Source organism: Halichoerus grypus, chromosome 3 (assembly GCF_964656455.1).
Source record: "Halichoerus grypus chromosome 3, mHalGry1.hap1.1, whole genome shotgun sequence".
Lineage (NCBI taxonomy): Eukaryota > Metazoa > Chordata > Mammalia > Carnivora > Phocidae > Halichoerus > Halichoerus grypus.
In genome coordinates this window covers 5066033-5090008 of record NC_135714.1, presented here as the reverse complement: position 1 = coordinate 5090008, position 23976 = coordinate 5066033, and the positions used below count along the sequence as shown (strand labels likewise).

The 23976-nt window shown below is 54.0% G+C and overlaps 1 protein-coding gene across 1 annotated transcript in view; it reads right to left on the bottom strand.

The window, feature by feature from the left end:
* C3H4orf50 (chromosome 3 C4orf50 homolog) overlaps window positions 1-23976 on the bottom strand; it is a 110313-nt gene that overhangs the window by 47916 nt on the left and 38421 nt on the right. The window contains exons 10-13 of the mRNA XM_078068172.1: window positions 23409-23591; window positions 17524-17572; window positions 15860-15984; window positions 8762-11356 (exon numbers count right to left, since the gene is read on the bottom strand). Coding sequence (XP_077924298.1) covers window positions 11111-11356; window positions 15860-15984; window positions 17524-17572; window positions 23409-23591 — 603 coding nt within the window. The 3' untranslated portion in view covers window positions 8762-11110. The remainder of the gene's footprint in view (window positions 1-8761; window positions 11357-15859; window positions 15985-17523; window positions 17573-23408; window positions 23592-23976) is intronic.

Sequence of the window (23976 nt, the reverse complement as noted above, 5' to 3'; positions counted from 1 at the left end):
CAGCAGCGGATGCCAACATCACAAAAGAAGAGCCAGCCAGACCCACGTCTCCTGAAGGAAGGACATAACACTACCCTGAAGTGTCTAGGAGAAACCCCAGCTGAGCCTGGATCGTACCAAAGCTCTAGGTCCAGGGGTGATGTATGGACACACAGAAGACAGAGCAACGTGGACAACAGCATTGTGGAGACTCAACCAGTAAGAGCCTGCATGGGAAACTGCAGGACAAGCCACCTGCTTCCAGAATATTCCAAGACAAGAAAGATGAGTAGAATCAAAAAAACATTCCACAAGTGCCCACTGAGGGATGAATGGACAAACAAAATATGTCCACTCAGTGGAACATGATTCAGCCTTAAACAGGAAGGGCATTTGGCCACACGCTACCACACAGATGAACCTTGCCGACCCGGTCACAAAGGCACAAACGCTGTATGATTCCATTCATATGAGGTCCCTGGAGTAATCAGATTCATGGACAGAAAGCAGATGGTGGGTGCCAGGGGCTGGGGGAAGGGGGACGTGGGGAGTGAGTGTTTAACGGGGGGACAGAGCTTCAGTTCAGAAAGATGAGAAAGTTCTGGAGATGGGGTGGGGATGGTTGCACAACAATATGAATACTTATCGGTTAAAATGCTAAATTTTACCACAAAGAGAGACATACCAGTCAATCAGCGTGTAAAGACCTTATTTAGATCCTGATTCAAACAAACTACAAAAAACAATTTAACTATTAATTCATAAGATAATTAGAAACTTGAAGACTGGATGTTTGACAAAATCAGGGATTGTTTATTTGAGGTATGATGGGTTTTTAAAATATTTATGAATTCAGTGATAAACTGTCTAGTTTTACTTCAAACGAATATGTGTGGGGAGGGTGGGCGGTGTACAGATGAATTGAGGTTGTTCTTGAATGAGCCAGTGTTGAAGCTGAGTGACATCTACATGGGGGCTCCTTTTAATATTCTGTCTACTTTTGTAAATGTTTGTATTTTCTCATATGAAAATGTTTTCCAAAATGATGCCAATGAATTTCTCTGTGCAGATGAGCATCTTCTTCACAAAATACAAACGTCTCTAGAAACTATCAGCCATTCACCACATAGTGTGAAATAGTTACACGCGAGGACTGTCCTAGTCACAGTACAGTAGGGCCACCTGCACTGAGGAACAACCACTCTGATGGGGGGGGGGGGAAGTAAGGCAAACAGGAATGGGAAACTGAGGCTCGGAGAGGTCCCATCACCTGGGATCCCACAGCACGTGAATGCAGATCTAGAACAGGCATTCCAGTCTGTCCCCTTCCTAGTCGCTGTCCGTGACCCTGCAAACCACCGCTTGGAGAATAATCGTCACAACACCAGAAATACCAACATGAAGCTAAGAAAAGGTGTCCCTGTATCTAGAAGGGGAAATATATGGTTCTCATAATAACGGCACAGATAAAGCGTCTGTGTTAAATGCACCAAGGCAGACTGTGTGTAATGAATACCAGTCCTTCCAAAGGAAAAGTTCCAAGATGAAGAGCAGGTCAGAGGTTTCCCTGCCCCACCGTCCTCCCCACCTCTGCACCCTCCACCCGCCTTCCCTGTAACACCCTCACGCTGCTCCTCCTGCTCCAGGCCCCTGCAATCCCGGGCCCTTCGCTCCTTCTGTAGCTAAGCAGCTAATGGCAGTGTCCTGGTGTAGGAGGCGTGGGGGTGGGCAGGGGGCGCCGCTGAGACTCCAGCTCATCCTCCCGCTCTTCTCTGAGTCCTTTCCTTCCTCTCCCTCCCACCCCCAAAGCAAAAATGAAACAAAACTCATACTTTCCCATTCAACAGAATTTGCTCTACAGACCACCAGATGCAGTGAAATGCGTGCTTGGGAGTGCCAAAGAAAATTGAGCAACTAGTTCATGCATTCATTCAACAAACACGAAGTCGCTAGTGTGTACCAGCCACTATCCTGGGCGCTGGGAATATGTCTGCAGGACAACCGGTGTTGGGAGTGGTAACAAGTAGTTGGCTCCCGGGTGTACTCTGAATATCTGGGGACCCACGCACACACGCACACACACACAAGAGCAAAAAGAAGGAGAGAGAAAGGGAACAGAAGTTCAGCTTTTCAGCTTTCTTTGCTCTCCTGAATTCCTGCAGAAAGCCGCAGGAATTCAGTGAACTCACATCTCAGAACCCTGGCAAAGCTGGCGGGCTAGCCTCCGACAGCTGGAGGGAGAGGGGGACACAGCCCGGCTGACACCTGTCCAGGATGCAGCGGGGCCTGGGGTCCCTGCTTCCAGGCTGCTCAGCCAGGTGACCCCACCCCTGCTGCCGGGAGGTCCCAAACCCAGGACATGGGGACAGACAGCCCTTCCCACCCCACCTCCCATCCTTGAGGAGACCATGGGGAAAACATCCCGAGCCTCCTGGAAGATCAAGCGCTGAAGACAAAACCACCTGGCCCCCCTGAGGACTGGAATCAGTTGTTCCCTTCTGGATGTCTCGGATCAGATCCGTCTGGAAAAGCTGGGAGGAAAGCCAAGTGTTGCCAGGAGGCAGAGTGGGGAGGAGGGACACCACCAGAGGGGATGACAAAGGGGCAGGACCCTCGAGCGGGGCGCTCCTGCCCGTAAGGATGACCCTCCACCCCTCGCTCCACTTGGGGTGCGTGGATTTTCTCTGGTGAATTTTGGATTTGCTCGAAATATTTTATGTCAATGTAAAGATCTTCAAAGAACGGCGAAGGAGGACAGCAGGGGGACACAAAGCCACTGCTGCCCTCTGTGACGGGCACTCTGCGTATGTGGTCGCTTCCTGCCCTGACCGCAGTTCCGCATTGGATGCGCTCAAGTCCCGCTGGGAGGGTGTAGGAGGTCGGGTTGTTCTGACCCGTTCCTCCTCCTGCGTGTGAGCTTGTGACTCGGGAAGGCCTTTCCTCACGCTGTCGATGTCCAGCGTGTTTGCAAGACTGATTTTGACTATTCTGAGCAGAGAGGTGTTAAGAGGCGCTGCACGCTCTGTTCGCCCTCCTGCGTGCCACAGACGACCAGGCCCCGGGGGCCCAGAGAAGGAATCCCGAGAATTCCAAGGAGAACATGGTGACAGGTGGAGCTGGTCTGAACCTGGCCCTCGGCCCAAACCCAGCCTGGCTGGCCAAACCCTAGGCAACCTACAGCCCGAGTGTGTGACAATAGATGGTTGGGGTGGCTGGCTTTGGGCTGGTTTATTACGCAGTCATATCGAAACTACAGCCCATTAACACAGAGAGGTCAAGTGACTCACCCAGGGACACACAGGTATTGAGCAGCAGCCCTGTGAGTAGGCCCAGGTCCATTGGCTCCTGGTCCAGTGCTCCTTCTCTCCCCTCAGCTTGGTGCTGGGGTGAAGTAGCAGTAAGTTCCTAACACGGGACCGAGGATGCAGGGCTCAGACTACTTGGGGGTAAAAGGAAGGAATGGGTGGCTTTGGTGGGCCGCAGAATCCTAATTATGCCTGTGGGCGGAGGCCACCATCCTGTCTCAGGACTGCGCCCAGGCTCAGGCCTCCTGGCTCCTGAGCCAAGCCCAAAGGTGCATGGGGGCAGCACACGGCCCCCTAGCGCTTCACAAGCTGGAGGGCTGTACTGCGGAGGCATCGTGTGTCCTCCAGAGACCCACTGGCCTCCGCCTGCTGACTTGGCACCTCTGGGTCTGGGTCAGCAACACATGACACAGACTCCACAGACCCTCTGTGTCGACTCACACAAAGATACCCCTTCCAGGGGGGGTCACAGCCTGCAGGCCTCTGCGTGAACTTGTAAAGGGCACCACCCCCTCCAGACGGGCACAGCCTTTTGGCAAAGAGAGGAGGGCTGGATTTCATCCCCTTTTGCCCCCGAGCCAGATGCTTTGTTCAGTATACAACCTGAACAACTAGACACAGCAGCCCTGGAAGAGGGGAGAGGGTGGCTGGCTGGCTGGTTCCTGCTACCTGACAGTGAACCGCACCCCCCCACCCCCAGTAAGTATTCTCTGACCCAGCTCTGCCTACCTCAAATCCAGGACAGCACCAACACAACAGACCCGGAGTAATGGCGGGTACCCAATAGTGAACCATGGTTAACAACGGGGGAGCTGGTTACTTAAGGCCACTGGGACGTAAGCCATCAGCTTCTGTGTCCCGGCTTCCCCTTGTGTGTGCGTGGTGCAGGAGATTGATTCCTGGGTCTGGTCCAGTGTGAGGCAAACCGCAGGACACCCCAGGCCTGGGGATGGGGATGAGGGAAGCGGCAGCAACAAGAGGCAGCCAGAGTCCAGCTCCCCCCTCTGCACACCACTCTCCCTGCCCCCCAGCCTTGCCCCTGCGTCCCAGCCCCAGCAGACAGAGCTGCCAGTCCTGGAGCTGGGCCCCGGGGGCTTGCGAGCCCAGGGGAGCACTTAGCTGAGATTTATAGCTGAGGGAGAGTTGCTGTGTGCGTGTGTGTGGAGGGGAGAGGGAGGAGGGGAAGGAAGAGACTGGGAGGGGGCGGGGAGGCAGCATCAGCTCCTGGCAGGAAATCCACCACGGAGCCCCCTGAGCTGGGCAGGACAGCAGAGGAGTGCGGCAGGTGTGCACTGGTGCTGGGGGTTCTGTGCCCCACAAGCAGATAGACTTGGGACAGAGCCGAGGCTTCTCCATGGGTCTCACCCATAAAGGGCAAGTAATACTGCTCAGTCCAAGGAGCCATGAGAACCCCACAAAGCCTGGCGTGGGCCCCTGGCAAAGGGAGAGGTGGATCGCAGCTTCCAACAGATGTGCCTTCCATCTCCCAAGGATGCGGAGGCGTGTTACCAGGGACACGAGTCCACATTTGTCCTGTTGACGGTATACAGACCCTCAGGATGATTTCCCTCAGAGCTCAGAGCTGGAAGAAACGTTCTTCAGACCTGTTTCCTTTTATTGGAAAGTCAGCACCAAGACACCCATGCTGTTCCGCTTTTTGCCTTGACTACCAGGAAGCTCAGAACTCACTTTTCCATTCAGTTGTCACAGGTGCCCGTGGCCTCGGTGCCCAGTGTGGTCATTCTCTCTGACTCCCTCTTCAACTATTATTTGGCCCTAAGTTTTCACTCTTCTGTAATACAGATTCTTTCTATTGTATCTGTGTCTTTTATTTTAGGTCTCGTGAGCTCCTTCCTGGAAGCAGATAGGAACACATGAGGCATGCACGGGGTGGGGTGTGTGGATCACAAGGGAATAGACATGAGGACCTGCGTGCCAGGGGCAAGGAAAACTGATTTCAGAGTCAGAGCTCTACAGATTGGGACTCAAATCCCGAGTCTAGCAGTTTGGGTCTGTGGGAGCCTCCGTTTTCTCAGCCACAAAATGGGCATAAAGACCCTCCCTTGCAGGCTGGACAGTGAAGAAGTTCGGAGACACAGCCCCGGCCTGGAGCCGCAGGTGCAGCTCTGTGTCCTGCCTGACTCCAGCAACAGCAAGGCTGATGCTGTCCCCTGACTTCCGCCAGTGAAGCATTTAACAACAGAAATAATCATAGTTTACCCAGCGAGGGGACTCTGTGCTTTATGCCTCACTGAATTGCCTCCTTTAAGTGTCCCCATTTTACAGATGAGAACACTGAGGCCCCGAGGAGCTAAACTTGCCTGAGGCCATACAGAGAGCAAAGGGCAGGCTGCTGGAGCCAACCCTGATCCACCGTGTCACTGCTCCCAAGGATGGCTGGCAGGCACAGCAGACCAGAGGGCAAACGCTGGGAGGCAGGACCCACAGGCGGCTCGGGGACCTTGGGGCTGCAGCAGGGCGGGGAGCAAGCTGGAGGGGTTGTGGGTCAGATCCCTGAGGGGCTGCAGGCCAGCGCCTGGGGCTGCGCTGCCTCCCCCAGACCTGGGCTCAGAGGAGGAAGGCGCAGTGTGGGAAATCATTTTATGCCCTACACAGTAGTCTTTGTTTTTGAAGTGCTTCCTTTGTTTTTGATGCCAGCTTTCTACTTGAAGAGTGGTGGCAAGTTGCACTTTAAAATAACATCAATACCATGAAGCGCTAAGAATCAGGCTCTTAGCCTCTACTTAATCCTTCCAGAACACACTTTGTGAGGTGGGTCCTGTTCTAGCTGCTGGGGAGCAGAGCTGGGATTCTGGCCCAGGTAGATGAGCTGCAGAGCTCCCTCTCTCTTAGCTGCTTAGTGTCTGCTGCCCATGTTAGATTGGTTAGTTTTAAAAGGGTCAAAAGGAAAAAAAAAAAAAAAAAAAGGATACCCTGGAACAGCAGAAATGAGCATTCTTCCCGATAGATAAACCGGGACTTTTAGGAAAGGGAAGTCAGCCCCCCCACCCCGCTCCCGCAACATCCGGAAGGGCCCGGCAAGGGTCTCTGCACTCCCGATGAAGGCTGTTCGGGCCTGTTCGGGGCTGTTTGGGGAGGAGGTAGAGCAATAGAAAGGACCAGGGACCCTGAGGGGGTGCCCAGCTCTGAGCTGGGGTGGCAAGGGCCCGTGCGAGGCCTCAGCCTGCAGGGACGGGCTGCTGCTTTCAGGACTAACTTCTTGAGTGGATTTTCTGCGGCTCCTGGGGAAGCTGGGCAGCGTCACCACCACAGGGACTGAGCAGCACCATGACTCTATTCCAGTCTCTCTTGCCACCTGCCCCCCTCCGTCAGCTTTCAGACCCGGCCCCGGCTGATCACGTCACCCGGCTGCCCTCTCTCCTGCTCTGTCTCGCTATCGCCCCGCCCGAAGGGACTCTGTTTTCATTCTGGTTGTCAAAGATCCCGCGCACAGAGATAGAACAGCGGCGGCATTTCCACAGCAGCACCCCCCCCGACCACCCCCGTGTTCCAAGGCCTGTTTTCAGCGCTCCCAGTAAATGACCCCACTCGCCCCTCGGACCCTCCCTGGGAGGCAGGCATCCCCATTTGCCAGGTCAGAAAACTGAGGCACAGAGAACTGAGCGGAGGCAGGGTGTGCGCCGGGCTCCTGGGCCTCCTGCCTGCTGGCATTAGGAGGAGGGAAAGAGGGACAGGCCGGCAGGGCACCTGTCACAGACACCACACCCCGGGCGAGGCTCCGGTGAGCTGAGACAATGTTAGGTGAAGCTACTTCCTTTTTACAGGAGGAAACCAAGCCTTCCATGCTGGGAGAAGTGGAGCGGGGCAGCGAATGCAGGTGTGCCCGGCACCTCCCACCTCTGGCTTCCTAGGCCCCAGCCAGGGGCTTCTACCCTGGGAGTGGGGGTGTCAGCACCCAGTGCAGTGCCCAGCACAGAGCACAGCTCGGAAGCCCCACGTCCCTTCCTGCTGGCCCCACCTGGGCCGCCACCTCTGCCCTGGGGACCATATCACCCTTCGAGGCTCTGCCCGAATGCCAGCCTCTCCGCTCACCCTCGGCCACCGACTCCCCAGGGCCCTGTCACCAGCTGTCCCTGGTGGCCAGATCCCACCCAGGCTGTGAGATGGAAACCTGGGCCGTCCTCGTTGGGGTCAGGAAGCAAACACCTGCTTACGAACTCCCTCCCCCCACTCCGGAGTTCCCCCAGTGAGGCCAGGGTCCCCCTCTGTCTCGTTCACCACCTCCAACCATGCCTGGCACGTCGTGGGGACTCAGAGGTAGATGCTGAGTTGAAAGAACACATCTTAGAGTGAGCGCAGGGCTGTGGGCAACCAGGACCCCCTCTCCCCAGCATTGCCAGTGGGATCCCCGGGTGAGGCCAGGAGCGGGGCTGGCCAGGACTCTCAAAGTGACCACTTTGAGGCAGTGATTCTTCCTCCCGGAATTTACCCTCAGATAGGCTCACACATGTGCGAACAGGTGCACGTACATGCATTTTCGCGACTGTACCGGTGTTAACAGCCAAAGATCAGAAACAACGCAAATGTCCGTCAAGAGGATTGGTAGGAACCACATGATGGGAAACAATGCAACCATTTAAAAGATGAAGGAAAGATGTATGTCAGGATGCAGAACGATCACCAAGACATATGAAATGGCACCTCCATGTCTGTCTGAGTTCTACTGCTGACGGTGTATCAGCGTCTCTGGAAGGATTCCTAAAATACTGGGATCTGTTTGCCTCTGCAGAAGGGAACTGGGGACAAGGAAGAAATTTGCACTGGGCATACTTCTGCGCCTTCCAAATTTTGAAGAGTGAAAATGTCTTACTCATACTAACGTGCGTAAGTAAAGAAAAAAGTCACAGTAGGATTGCAAAAAGGTAGCACCTTCTTTCTGGCACCTTCCATCCCAGGATTACAGAAAAACAAGTATGTCCACCCCGTTTCCTACCCCTGACCCCACCCCAGGCCTTGGCACATGTGGCTGCCCCGGTCTGCAAGTCCTTCCTCCTTGGCTGACCCCTGCTCATCTCCAGGACCCACCCCAGTTGACACCTCCTTCAGGAAGTCCTCACTGACCCTTCGCTGGTTAGCCACAGCTTTGTGCCCCCCGATCCTGTGCTCTCCCTCCCTGCTGCCCCCGGCCCATGCCATGCAGTCTCAGTTGATCTGCACACCCGCCCACCAGGACCCTGGAGGATGGGAACCAGGAATGAGACCCCTGCGGCCCATTTCTCAGCCCTTCACCTGCCCCAGCAGTGCCCAAGGAAGTATCTGCTGAGCAGAACCTCTGCCACTCGAGCAAATGCCTCCCAGGAGAGCAGGACAACGGATCAGGCAGCAGGGAGACACAGACAGACTGCACTTAACATTTTCTGCTGCTTGGCCACAGGCCAGGCCAACCCCCTCATCTGATTTACCTAAAAGCCCAGGTGGGGCCCTTTCACAGTAGTGGGGGAGGGGATGTGCATTACCTCGCTTGGGTTCGGGGCTTCCGCGCTGCAGAGCCTGGCCAGACGATCCCATAGAAGGCCACCATTGTCGCTCGCTGACAGCCGGGCTGACAAACTGTTTTCTGCCGCGCAGCCTGGGCTGGCCCATCTGGCTGCTCTCTGGAGGTCAGGTCACTCACGGTGGCCTTCTGGTGCGGGGGGCAGCCTGACACCAGCTCCCGCATGCCAGTTCCTGCCCGACCCCGCTCAGCCTCCCGAGCGGGTACAGCCTCCAGGCCCAGGGGCATCTGACCGGACTGAGGGGGTGGCCCTGTCCAAGGGCTGGGGTCTGTGGTTGAGGCGAAGAAAATGCCAGAGTCCTCCGTCCACCATCACAAAAGTGCCCCCAGGGGATCACGGCACGAAGCAACGACCCAGCTTGAGGTGACCCAAAGCGCCAGCCCCAGGCAGGAGCTCGTTGCTGGGTGAATAAGTGGTTTCTGGCTTCGGAACATGATTTACTACGGAATCACCATGTTAGGCTGCGAAGATCGCCTTGGCTTCCAGTCATGGGCTCCCCCAGCCGCCTCTCCGCCGAGGCCCCGAATATGAGCTGAAGCGGGGGGTGGGGAGCACTCCAGGGACAGGATGCAGGGCACCTGAACCTGGAGACGGTTCACCCCTGGAGGGGGTGGCCTGGAGGGCATCCGGCTGGCTTAGCAGGGCGGTGCAGCTGACTGGGCCCTCACTTCACTGGTTAGATACTCTCTTCATCACATTCCCGATGCTCAAAGCTGATGGCGTTGCCCCAAAATAAAGGTGGGAAAGGCGCCAAAGGAGGAGGTCACACACCAGTGTTAGTGATCATGGCGATCCATTTGTTTCTGTCACTGTGGTGTGCTTAGGTGTATAAGATGTCAGCATTACGAGAAGCTAGGTGAAGGGTATGTGGGAACTCTCTGCACTTCTCAACGTAAAAGTTAAACTACATTAAAATAAAATCTTCATGCTTTGACTGCTACCCTGAGAGTCCTAGGTTTCTTGTCCTGGTACTTCCCTGACCCTCAGTGACCAGAGCCTCCAGGAGGGAACAGCACTGGGAAGGTAACCCTGACCTTTGCCTCAAACCCCTCACCAGCCCCTTTCTAAAGACAGAGATGATGTCTCTGATTGAGACTGGGGACAGGATCTGAGCATATGTGGTCCAAGCTCCCTTGATTCTCTCGTTGGGTAGCCTGCCCTGGGGAGGGATGTGTTTTCCTTCTACCCCTGAGTCCTCTACCCGGGTCAGGGCATGAGTCCCGTTCTCAGGGGCTTGCAGCTGGCTTGGCAAGGGGCTGCTTTGCATACTTCTCCTTCGATGACACGCCCAAAGTTCAGTCTCATGCCTCAGAGCCTTGCACATGCTATTCCCTTTGACTGTGACACCCTTCCCTACCTCACCCATGTGTTGAACACCTCAATGGGCCTAGGGGCTCTCTCAGCGCTTCCCTCCTGAATGACCTCTATTCTCCGAAGCCAGGCAGAAAGGGCCCTTCCCTCTGTCTCACGTCTCATGGTACTCTTAACCATGGGCTGCACAGAGCTTTGTTTGTCCATGTGTGTCCCATTGCCCTCTGAGCTCCCAGAGCGGGGACCAAAGCTGACTCACCCCCCTCACCCTCCACATTATATTTCCTGGCATTTGTGGGATATCAACAAGTGTCTGTTGAATGATTGGGCTTATTAGAAAGTTCTGGTTGGTTTTAATGTTTTAAAATGTCAAATATATAATTACTTAAATTAAGCATGTCCATTAGTAGACAAAAATCTTCTAAAACATGGGAAGGGCCCTGAGGGCAGGAACGTAACAAAAGAGTTCTCTGCTGCTGGCGATGTTAGGAGCTATCAGACCAGTCCGGGGCTTCCCAACCCCGGCACTGTTGACACTGGGTTGGATAATCTCTGTTGTAGGATGCTGTCTTGTGCATCGTGGGATGTGTAACAGCATCCCTGGCCTCTGTCCACTAGAAGCCAGGAGCACTTCCCCGTTGGGATGACAAAAAATGTCTCTGGACATTGCCAAATTTTTCCCTGCTTGGGAAAAATCATGCCCAGTGGAGAACCATCGGACCAGTCATTCAATAGGTTTTGGTACAGTAAATACTCTCTTTGCTGCCTTGACATTAGCCAAAGCTGAAGCCCTCAGAATGTGTGAGCTCCTTCCAGCATTTCTCCCAAGCTCTGACAACCAACATAGATGCCCCGCCCCCCGAGCCAAAGGCAAAACCACTTGCCACTGAGTGAGGGCTTTGATTGCTACCAATTTCTTAAAGCAGTGTCTGAAGGTTCTGCTTCAAATATTTATGGAGTCTATGAAATGGCCCCAGAGCATGAGTGGTTCTATTAAATTTATAACTCCAGTGGTGATTTATTGACCTGGGAATTGCTGCAAATGCTTTGTCGAAGCTCTTTGTGGAAAGCCAGGATCCTAGCAGGACTCAGGAGCTCAGAGGGTGGCGAGAGGCCATCAGCTCGGGGGACGAGACAGGACAGTCCACCTTCTTCTTGCAGGAGCTGTGTGGGGAGTGCTGGTTCTGAGGCGGCTGCAGCCGGGCACACTCCAGGAGCAGGCGTCCACCCCGAAGGCAGGGGAAGCTGGAGGCAAGAGCAGAATGAAATGGTCTCTGCATGTTCATAAAAGCCCCCGATCCCACGTTCGTCTAGGGAAGAGATGGCAATGATGAGGAATATGTATTGATCACTTTCCAGGCCTCCCACCAGGGCTCCCCTGCATTGCTCATGTCCTTCTGTGACAGTTCAACGAGGCACACAATGCCATCACGGTGCCGGTGAGGAGCCGGGGCTGGGGGGCGGTTCCCACCACATCACCCAGCAGGTGTCTGCCAAGAGGGTCGCTGATGGCTGTCCCTACAGAGCAGGGGTCCGCTCTAAGGTTTCTTGTTCACAGGGTCGAGAGATGGTGACCATCCCATCAGAAGGAAATCGGCATCAACGGGACGCTGACCTCATGCCCAGCACTGCCCATGGCTCTTCTCAACGAACTGGTTCACCCGTCTCCACGGAATCCTCCCACCAGGCGGCCATCAGGCCCGCACGACGGATGAGGAACCCGGTGCCTGTTTCACACACTCTAAAGAGCTTACCTACATCCATGCCGCTCTGGCGTGACTAGCTCAATGCCCACACCCAAGCCACCCAACCTCAAGACCCCACTCTTCCTGGAGCTCCCCCAGCAGCTTCTATACGGTCTCAGCCCTTCATGCCCAGCATCCCCCGTTTATCATACGCCTTCCCTGCAAATGACAGGAAGGAAGGACCCCTGTGCTCAGCAGTGCGAGTCCTACTTCCGTCCCTGCTCAGTCCCCTGGCTGACGGGCTAGCAGGTCTGTGCCTCAGCGTCAGACAGGTGGAATGACGCACACTTCTCCGGTGACCCCAGGGGGGCAGTGACCGTGGGCAATGGCGCATGCTCAGCACCCTCTCAGCGCCAGCAGAGGACGATGGCTGAGAACGGCGGAGCGCGGGAGGAGAGGGGGTGAGGGTCGCCGAGCACCGCCCTGCGGGCCCCGCCTGGACCAGCCCCTCCCCCAGGGTGCTCCCCACCCAGCGGCGCAGGCAGGCAGACACACGTGCAGCAACGCTGCAGAGATGGAGCCGGAAGAGAGGCCCACGCAGCTACCGGGGAGCACCCAGGAGGGAAGCACCCACTGCACACTGAGGAGTAGGAAGGCCTCCTGGAGGAGGCGGTGTCTGAGCCAGACTTTGGGGAAGGAGCGGGATTCTGTGGTGTTAAAAACTGAAGGTCATTCCATGTATAGTAATGTACACACTGAATGCAAACAGCGACTTAAGGAACCTGGACTTATCCTAATAAGAATAGTGTAAACCTTATGAAACCACAGATTTTGTAGGATGGGGGCGTATTTCATATGGTTGAACCCACGATGGTGAACATTCATTGAGCTCCTGTGATGGGCCAGGTATCATGCTAAGCAATGTATGCATATTGATTCATTCAGTCTTGAGCCCAAAGAGGTAACTGATATTATTATCCCATTACACAGATGAAGAAACAGAGGGCCAGAGAGGTTAAGTGACTTGCCTATGGCCACACAGCCAATAGGAGGCAAAGTCAGGATGCGAGCCCAGGCCACAGGACCCCCAAGGCCGCACTGTTCACCACTACAGTCTGCTGTTAAACACAGGACAGATGAAGGGTCTTCAGTGACCGAGTGACAGGATCAGGGTAATGTGACACAGGGACAAATATTTCCAGACAAATCACCAAAGGTTTACCAGCCTTTTCAGGATATTTTTGTGTATTTTTAGGCTCCCCTCGGCTTTTTTTTTTTTTTTGGTCTAAGCTCAACCATAAAATAATAGATTTGTGACATGTGACAAATTTAGTTACTGTCCTTCAAAAATGACCTCATTTTGCTGATGGGTCACTGATCCCCTGGTGCAATTACTTAACAAACTCATTTTCCCCGTAGGAAGCTGTTGCCCCGAGCCAGCCCGGATCCACGGCTTGCAATCTGTTTTTCCCCAAGGCAGAGGGCTCTGTTCCTCCACGTCCTTTACAACTGAGCAAAACCACAACTGAGCAGGGGGGGTGACAATGCTGTGCTGGGGGGTGAGAGCGAGGTGCCTGCGTGACCCTCTAGAGAAAGAGCCCACCAGCCCCTCTCTAATTACTCAGGAAGACCCCCCATGGCCAAGTGCTGGGTAAAGCATGGAAACAGAAATGTTGACATTGACATTCTCTCATCCTGCTGCAAAGGCACAAAAACGTCCTGTGGGCTGGAAATTCTGTCCAACAAAGGAAGGGTTTTCATCCAGTGGCATGCTACGGGCGTGGCGATGACTTTGAAGAAAGTTAAAGAATAATGGAGAAACCTGGGACTATACGAGTGTTAGGGTGCACTTTTGGTTCATTCATTCATGCAAGTTCTGCTCCGACCACGTCCTCGAGAGGGTAGCTGTCGGTTTCTGGCCAGCACCACCTAGAGCGCACCTTTGAGGGTTTTTTTCTCACACTGAATTCCAGACTGGGCTGCACCGGAGGTAGGAGGGACTGCTCCCATCCCCCCAGGGAAGGCCCCGCTCCATCTGTCCACACCAGCTTCAGAGCCAGGCTGCCTGGGCTGGACCCCGGCTCTGCCGCTTACTAACTGTGTAACCCCTCTTCTCCTCACCTTCTCTCATAGGGAAAGGGGGTTAATGCTGATTCCTATTTTGTAGGCCCCTCGTGAGGACTGGAAAAGCCAGTGCATTGTACATAGTAAGCAAGCATTGAAGAAGCGGGAGTGGGGGTTTTCTTTCCCATCGCTGTTCTCATCCACACCATCACTGCGATCTCCTAGACTCCTCTCTCTACACCTTCTTACGTTGTGCCATAGCCACGTTTAATGGCTCCCAGTTCCCCCAACCCCTGAGGAGCACTCACCCCTCTGTCTTGACGGGCATTGTTCCCTTTGTTGAGAATGCCTCCCACCTGCTTGTGATAAGCCAGGCCAAAGATCAAAAGTCAGAGGTAATTTTCCTAGAAAGAGACCAGAGCTGGAAAGAAAGTTCTCATTCCTAGGTAATAAACCTGTAGATGATGAATTTAAAATGAAAGTCACCAGTCAGGGGGAAAAAAAAGGTTTAAGAAGGTCAATAGCAATAGCTAACATTTATTGAACGTGTCTCTTGCACCCGGCAGAAGAGTAAGCACATTACGATTCCAATGAACTGTCTCAACAATTCCAAGAGGAAATTATTGTCCCCAGATTTTATTTTTTTAAAGGTTTTACTTATTTGAGAGAGAGAAAGCACAAGTTGGGGGGAGGGGCAGAGGGAGAGAGAGAAGCAGACTCCCTGCTGAGCAGGGAGCCCGAAGTGGGGCTCGACCCTGGGACCCTGAGATCATGACCCGAGCCAAAGGCAGACGCTTCACTGACTGAGCCACCCAGGCGCCCCTCTCTCCAGGTTTTAGATAAAAAATTAATATAATCATGGAGGCAGGAGAGAAGCCACAGGAAAGGCCAGTAGAAGGACACCAATAATAGGCTGAGATAAAATGCTAAGAATAAGATCAGTTGCCTCCTGAGTCATGGCTGCTTTTTTTTTTTTCCTCTTGAGCATCTCTCTTGTTCAGACACACATTCTGCCCTGCTTCCCTAATTTTGTGCTCATACTAGCAGTAGGCGGTATTACCCCCATGTTACAGACGAGGAGGCGGAGACACAGACACGTTAAGTAATCTGCCCACCATCACACCAAACTACAGCTGGGATCTGAACTCAGGCCTGTCAGATTCCACACCTCATAAGTAAAATACGTTTTCTCTGGGAAAAGAGAGGGCTGCTCGGGCTGCAACTGATTAGGACATTTTGGACCGAACCTCCAGTAAGTACTAGAGAAGCTGGACAGAACATAACACAGCATCTATTTAAACCATCCAAGAGCTACCAATATGGTCAGGATCTGAGGGACTTAAACGGAAAACAAGAGACAAGCCGGAGTAGCTTCCATGGCCGTGGAGACCGTATTCCCTCCAGGTGAGGGCAGAGCTGGTGGCGGCTGAGAGGCGGAAGGCTAAGCAGAGCTTTTGAGACTGACAAGGGCCACAGACAAAAGATGCTGATAAACACTACAGGCTTCTGGCCGGGACCCCAAAAGGCTGTGCCCAAGGAGTAAGAGTGAACAGGAAGGAAAGCAGACCTCGCAAGTACTGAAACTCATCTCTGAACCAGCTGTGACATGAGGAATTGTCTCTGTCCTGGGCTAATCACCTGTCACAAGCAAAAGGAAGCCCTTTCTGGATGAAGACATTATCAACCTCAAATGATGTCTTCAAGTTTTCACACATATGTCCAGCGCTCGATGAAAAATAACCAGACACAGAACACACAACTTGACCAAACCCACAAATTAAAAAAGACATAACAGACAGAGACCAGGAGGGGAAACCAAGGGGTCTCTCTCTGTGGGGCTGGGCATTTTCCAGTTCTCAACCTGGTGATACGTTTCTGGGCATTACTCCATGATAATTCATTGATCTGTACACTTACAAGTCGGGTCCTTTTCCGTATGTGTGTTATACTTTTAATAAAAAAGCTGATCTAAGAAATTATATGACTGATGTCCTCTTACCTTCAGAGAATCTAGTCGAGCTGTCTGTGCTGGCCATTCAGCCTCGGGAACAGGCCAGGACTCTGAATGCAAAGGTCTTTGGATGATGATACTGTCCATTTTGGGATTCAGGAGGTATTTCTGAGCTAGAAGAGAGTATTCTCAGTCAAGCCTCAACCCAGAAATCTATTCTAAAAATCAACAAGTCTCTGAGCCTTGGAATAACCTTTTCCAGTCTCTGTTATTCCGAGATCCCCACATCCCATGACAGAGGCCCTCTTGGGTATCCTCAAACTCTCGAGTGCTTCATCCATACCCCTCTGATGGTCCTGCCATGGTCATGGTTATCCTAGAAAACTGCCTGCCTGCCTCAGCTTTCCTTCCCCAGCTGCCAGCTCATTCAACACAGGAACCACCACCTCTGCAAGCTGACCCATCTTTGTAAACCCTGAAACACCTACCAGGGATCTGGTACACAGTTTTCTAGAAATGTTGACTGCACAAATAACTCAATCAATCTAGCACATTTCCTTCTTTTAAAGGTGTGGAAGCTGAGCCCAGAAAAGGAAGGACACTGGCACAAATTACTGGCAGATGCAGGACCAAGTGGAATTATGCCCTTCCAACCATGAAAACGGATGCTCACCCAGACTGCAAGCATAGGAGAGGAAGGTACAGGAGGACAGGCCCAGCCTGGCCAGACAAAGACAAGGAAAAGATCTCTCTTTTTGGGCCAGGCACTAGACACTCCTGAGAAAGGTCCTATCATCCTCCTTTAGAAGATAAGACTCTGGGACTCAGAGAGGTTAATTAACTCCTCCAAGAATACACAGCTGGTAAGTACAGAATCCTGTACTAAGAATTGCTAGATGAGCAGATCCCAAGAGCAGCTCAGGTGCCTAAAGTCAACCCCATCCATACTTTCTCCATGTTTCTATTGAGCCCCTGATATGAACATAACCCTAAACGAATCCTTAGAAGCCTTCCTTCCCCCACGCTGAGAGCATGCTGCACTTAACCAGGGAAATTCTGCCTGCCTGGGTAGCATCTTAATTTCCTTTTTCATAATAAAAATAACAGAACACAAGCAATCACCCCTATTACCATCTTTCTAAGTAACCACTGTTAGAATTTATCTGCTAGCATAAGTTGCCAATCATCCAGATGTGGTTATATAGCTTCATCAGTGTAATCACCCCTTACATTCCATTCCCTATCTTTTAAAAATTTAGGTGAATATCATCATTTCTATGGTATTACATGATGCTTAGCAGCATGATTTTAGTGACCAATAGTTCATTGAGTCTATGGGTTAATTAACAATGCTGGAGGGCATCCCCCCCTCCCGCCACTGCCAGTTTTTCATTATTAGAAATGCCCTGGCATGAATACACCTGTCCATTGAGCTTTTCCACACAGAGAATTATTCACTTAGGATGAATTTCCAGGAATGAAACTACAGGGCTGAGGAGTTGAGCTACTTCTGCAGAGACCGTATTTTTCCTACTGTGTTCTGCTTATGTTGTGAACTGAGAAGGCAGGGCCACGTCAGGAAGGAGGGGGAGAAAACGGGGTCCCGTTCCTCACCTCACCTCACACTTGACCCAGGGCCACCCGTCAGATAGTCCTGCTGGCTTGGACCATGTCTGAGCACACATATATTCCTAATTGAATATCGCACTGACCTCTTACAACAGCTGCCTTCTCAGACTCGACATCCAGATGGTGGCTGGTCTGGAAGAAAAGACATCTCAGCAGTTATTCTGAACAGCTCAGGAGAAAAAGCCTCACGCAGGTGGCCGCAACTGGAACAAAGCAGGCTTCTCACCTTTCCCTGCAGAAAGCACATTCCCTGCCCAGATCCACCAGTCCCTCCCCTGCCCATGACCCACAAAGGAGGAAGATCGGCTCTGAGAGAATACAGGTGCAGAAAAACGATTGCATTTCCTTCACCCAAATTAATTCTCCAAACGGAGCCTGTGATTAATGTGTTTTAGAAACTGCTGTTAAAAGTGGGGAAATGGAGGGCAGCTGGATGGCAAGAGTTTCCAAGAGGAATATTCTTTCTCCACGGAGGTCCCGATGACACCTTGCGAGAGCTGATCGCTGAACTGCCCCTGGGGTCCCTGGCTCAGTCGCCCAGGAATTCAGGTTGGGCTGGAACCCAAGTCCCCCATGCCACCCCATCGACTGGGTGGTGGTCCTCTGGATCCCATGACTGCACGGGGTCTACAAGAGTGGTGTGGCAATGGCAATTTGGCTGGTTGGCCTGGGAGCCCCTAACTTGTTCAAGATCAGTGCTGGCCTCGAAGGCAGGTCAGATTCCAGACCAGCGGCCCAGACCATGCTTCTTCATGGGTGTTTCTGGCGGAGCAGGGGCCCTGCGAGCTGGTCACTGGGATACCTCCTTTCCCCCATCACTGTGCCCACCAAGCACTTACATCAGCTGGCCCCCCTGCCTAAAGACCCCGGCGCTCACTCGCTCTCTCCCTGTGTGTATGCCATGACCTCATTCAAATGTCCCCTGCTGTGTGAAGTCTTCCCTGACTCCACCTGGCAGAGTTCAGCCACCTACCTCTCACAAAGCCCCTCCGTGTGCTGTGCAGGGACAACCGGGCCGTTTGTCCCCTCTAAAGGGGATTGACGAATCCGGCAGCTAATGCACAAGGGCACAGATGATGGCTTGACCATAATCCACACCACACTTCCTGGAGCCTTCTGCAGTAGGCATACTCACCGCCTCTTCCTAGCACTTGGTGCTTATATCCCCCGGGACACCACGCATCTTCCAGCACCTTCACTGTTCACACCCCGGGGCCCTCCCTCATGCAGGTCTCCGGGCCTCGAGCGCCTTTATTCCATCCCTCCAGCTATCATAACCCCTCTATATCCTTCCAAGCCTGATGTGTGTACCTTCTCCTCCAGGAAGCCTCTTCCCCATCAAGTCTCTCTCTCAGACTCTCTGCTCACTGCCAGTGCTCCAAACACATGCCTCCCCTTGCACCCAGCTTTAGAGCGTGTCTCATTCGATGCAGACGCCTTCAACATGAGAACGAGGTTTCCTTGACCTTTGTATCCAGGGCAGCCTCAGATCCGTTCAACTGGCTTCCAGAGGGCACTGCATTCGGCATGCGATCAGGATTTTAGCGGTCCTCCTCTGCTTCCTGCTCCTCATGTATCCCACCAGCCTGGAGAGGCTCAGAGCCAGGCACTCTCAGGCTGAATCCTGGTTCTGCAGCTTACAATTCCATGGTCTTGGCCAAGTTAGTAGAACTCCCCGAGCCTTGTCCTGTCCATCTGTAGAATGGACATACTACCAAGTCCCTTGTGGGGTTTTGGTGGAATACAATGAGAATGGATGTCTACTGGATGTTCCACACAGGGTAGCAAAGATTCGCCCTACATGTTCCGCTCCTCCTGTCTCTCTACCTGTGTAAACTTTTGGGGAATATTCTAAACTTCATAAAGGGCAAAAGCTAAAGAGAAAATAATTGCCCGGATCCTTGGAGGCCCAGGCTTGGGGTCATTGATTTAATGAATTAGGGTCTCGCTGATTTTTAAGACGAGATCCATTTCTGAAGGCCCATATATAGATCTCATTGACAGTACTCAGAGGAAAGGAAGCTTTTTCCAGGAGGTGGAGGGGAGAGAAACGAGCAGGGCAAGAGGAAGGGAAATGAGCAGCTCCCTTGCCCCGGTCACCTCTATCTTCCCGAGGCTGCAGTCCAGATGACCCCCTGACCAGCCCCCCATCCACGCCTGCACTCTCATCTCTGACTTCCAGGCTCCAGAACCGTGAGAAATGAATGTTTGTGGTTTAAGCCCCCACCTGTGGGATTCTGTTACAGCTGCCTGAGCCGACTACGAGACTCAGACACGGCGCCGAGGAAAAGACACAGGTGCTCAGAGGACCGAGGCTTACCGTCTATCACCTGCCCCACCAAGGCGAGAAAATCGTCAACTCAACGGAGATACACATTGACCCGAGTGACCTGCCACAGGCGTGAGCACCCTCCTCCAAGGGCAGGAGTGTGGGCGGACATAGCTCTGAACCCGCCTGCCGGCCCCAGTGTGACCCTGACCAGCTCTTTGGCTGCTCTGTGCCTCGGTTTCCCCCCGATAAAGCGGGCCTTGGGAGGACGAAGTGAGCTAATCCATGGAACATGCTGGAACAGGGGAGGGCTGAGTCTCCACCATAATCGCCATCCAGTGAACAAACGAACGGTGGCCTGTCCTCCCTCGGACGTCTGCGGTCAGTGTGGGTCTCCTCCCAAGGGCAGACACCAGACATCCTGAGCCTCCAGGGTTCAGGCCCTCCCAGAGGTGTTTCCGCAAGGCCTCAACTGGCACGTAGGCCAGCCCCGCTGCCCAGCCTCGGTGCTCCCTCTGCTCTGGTGCATCCCACCCCGAGCCCACACGTGTCTCCCCAGCCAGCCGGGCAGGGCTCCCAGGCTGTAAGCCGGGCTCCACAACCTGCATCGGGAATTCCATCTGTGTTCTCTGAAATGAGAGTCAGTGCCCGTAAAGTCAGTGCCCAGCTGCCAGCAAGAGGAACTGCCACCACCAGCCCGAGGGCCTCGGTGCCCCCAAGGCTCTGCTCGGCTGCCTGGCCCTCGGTCCTCACAGCCCAAGTCACTGGCTATTGAACTAGATAAGCTGCCGCGTGCACGGCCTTCATGGCCCCGGCAGCCCGGCCTAGGCCGCACGCCTGCTGGATCTGCCTTCCCGAAGCACAGGGACCCCCACCAGCGCTGGCCCCCCACTCACTCAGGAATGAAGCACAAGTGACCTCCCACCCCCTCCAGTCTCCCACCACTGCTCCCCTCGGCACCCAGCCCCTCTAGCCAGCCAGCCTAGAGCACCACCCTTGGTTTCTGAGACACATCACCGCCTAATGGCCGCACGCTGAGGGTCGGCCTTCCAGCAACAAGAGGGACCGATTCCTTGAGGACGTGGGATGTGCCAGACCCCGCGCTGCAGCCCAGACTCCCAACAGCGCACATGCACCTGCTACACCCCGTTCCCACAGGCTCGTGACTGCAGTGGCAGGACCCAGAAGCCCCCTACTGGGGTCAAACCCCAGCTGGGCTCAGCCAAGCAGTTTCACACTGACAAGGCCGAGCTAGAAAGCTACTCAGAGATGTGTGTCTTTGAGCCAGACTTGCAACTGCTGAGCCTCAGGTTTCCCACCTGGGGAAGGGATAATGAGGCTCCTTCTCCGTGGGAGGACCTCCTGAGTGAGCTCCATAAAGCACGCGGGAAGTGCCTGTGCACTGTTAAGGGGTATGCATAAGTGTCCCCTCCTATGGCCATACAGCTAGGCAGTGGTGGAGCTCCCTGATGTCAGAGCACGTCCTCTTGACAACTGCCCACAAAAAGGCCAGGTTCCTACCCAGTGGGACCCCCTGTATGGGGCGCTTAACAGATTATCTGTCTTCAGGTCAACTCTGCCATGTAGGCTGTACTGTTGCCATTTTACAGATGGGAAAACTGAGGCTCAGAGCCTGTAAGATTCTTGCCCACTTGGTCTGTCCGCTTCACCATTTCTGCCCCGCGCTTGGCACCAGGCCTGGGGTATGGCGGTAGGTGCTCAGTAAGTACCCGTGGACTTTGTGGTTTGCACAGGGAACAATCAGTCACCCACCCCCACCCCAACCGTGAAAATGGGGGTGTTCTTAGAGAGCGGAACCGTAAAGTAATGCAAAACGAGTCAGGGTAGATTCAAAACCACCTTAGAACAGTAGAAGCTTATAACTAGCCACGGCTTTCAGCAGGTCTCGGGGAGACCCCCTGGCCCAGCAGGAGGCACGTCCAGGCCCCAGGAGCACAACCTTACAGGAAATGAATGAATCAGGCTGACAATACCATTAACTCTCCCTGTTCTCATCCCAGTGTCCAAAAGGATTCTGATTATAAATGATTATAAATGTTCAGTGACTAACAAATGAACAAAGGAATGAATGAATGAATGAAGACTTTCCAGACAACTCCGCCATTTAGGGGAAGAATACGCTGACATTTTTTCATCCATCCATCCAATCCATCAGCCTGCACAGGAAACTGATAAATTAGTGTTTAGGTTTATACATCAGTGTCTCTGAATTTGGTCATTGTAAGTCAGCCTATCCAATCCCAGCAAACATTTTAGTTCTAGTTTCAGAGCGGCCCTTGGAGGGTGGGCTCTCAGTGCTAAGATGCCCCCCCAGCACCCAGCCAGCTGGCCCCCCCACATGACACCTGCTGCATCCCAACCCCTGGAACTCGGCTTTCCCTCCTGCCTCAGTCAACAGAGACTGTGCCAAGCAGTTCAGCAAGCTGCTAACTTCTTTCCTCAGCCCTACGCTGGCTCTGAAGAGGCCTGAACAATTCATGCAAAGAGATGAGCACTGGACTGGGAGTCTGGGACTCTGGATTCAAATTCTGACTCTGAACCAAGTTACCATGCAGCCCTGAGCAGACCCCTTGGCCTCCAGGTCTCGCCTCCTGGGCTGTATGGTGGCTGGGGCCAGGGGGCCTCTGACGGCTGTGGGGGAACGGAAGGGACAGAGAAGGCGGGCCTTGCAGAGCTGGGCTGGGAAGGGCCAAGGAGTGGAGGAGCGGAGCTAGCGCTAAGCCGCTGAGCGGGAGTGTGGAAAACAGGGCCGGCCGTGTCTACAGAAGGAGCTGTACTTGGCCCTCACGCCATCAGAAGCTGCGTGTGGTGAGGGTGTTGCTGGCTGGTCCCCAGGAGTGAGTTTGTGTGCCTGCCCGTGTGTGAAGGGGGGTGGGTTGCGGCCTCAGCTGAGCACCCGCCGCACCATGAACACAGACCCCTGAACAGAGAAGTTCAGGACCAGACCTGGGTGAGAACTGGCATCCATGACCATCCACACTGCCTGGAGGCTGTGTGACCTTGAGTCAGCCTCCCAACCTCTCTGGGCCTCAGTTTCCTCTTTGGATGCCTGTTAGGAGAGGAGATCCTCATTCAATTAGTTCCTGATTTTATTCACTCAACAAGTATTCCCCGAGCAGCTTCTCTGGGCCAGGCACCAGGGAGACAGAGATGGTTATGGGGCCACTCTGGCCCCAACAGAGGGGTGCTGACAAAGCTCCCACAACAGCAGGGGAAAATCCCTCTGACGCGCCACAGAGGACAGAGAATGTGGCTAACTCCGTGGTCCGTGGGACTCAGGGAAGTCTCCCTGGACAAGGTCACACTTGAACTGCATCTCAAAGGATGGGTAGGAGGCTGCGGGACAGACAAGAATCCTGCCGGGGGGGAGCGGTGAGTGCTAAGGCCCTGGGGCACAAGTGAAAGAACCCCTGGTGCTTGCAGGACACTGAACTGACGCTGTTTGTGTGTCTGTCTCCGGCACTGGGGTGTACGCACTTTAAGGGTAAGGACGCCCAGATCACCCTCCTGCACTAGCTGGGAGCATGGGGCCAGCATGGAGCCAGAGTCTTGGGCACGTTCTGGGTGGGCTCAGTGGACAGAAGGGGAGAGGGACGGTTCAGGTCAAGCGGGTGGACAGGAAACTCACGGGCCCACAGCTGCCCCCGGAAGGGGGACAGCGTTGTCTATGGAAACTACCTCTGGGAGCCCCAGGGCCAGGAAGGCGGCCGCGTACTCGGCCAGCGCCACGTCATCCCCCATGCTCTGCGCCGTCTCAGGGAGCAGCCGATCCTCCGCCCCGTGTCTGCACAGCTCCCGCAGTGGGTACGTGGTCAGACGGTTCCTCTCCTGGCACTTCTGGACCAGGGAAGCCAGCTCGGCCTGAAGGTGTGGGAGCAGAGATTCAGCCAGGTGGGTCCATGGATGCTGGGCACCCTCGGGGACTGGTCGGCTGAGCTGGGCTTGGGGCCTTGGGTCCCTGCTCTGCATCCCCCAGCACTGCCTGAGCTCAGCCCCCTCCCTGCAATTCCTCCCCGTGCCCAGAAGCCAGAACCTGCTTTGAAAACAAGTCGCCACACTGCTGCACTCTGCCCCCCCCAGAGGCTCCCCACTGCCCTCTGGAGATGGGGTCCAGGATCAGGGGGTCAAGAGTGTGGACTCCGCCACTGACCAGCTCTGTGACCAAGCTCCTCTCTACACCTCGACTTGCTCATCTGTACAACGGGCATCGTTAAGGGCACCAGGATAAAAGAGCTCGTGTCCCTCT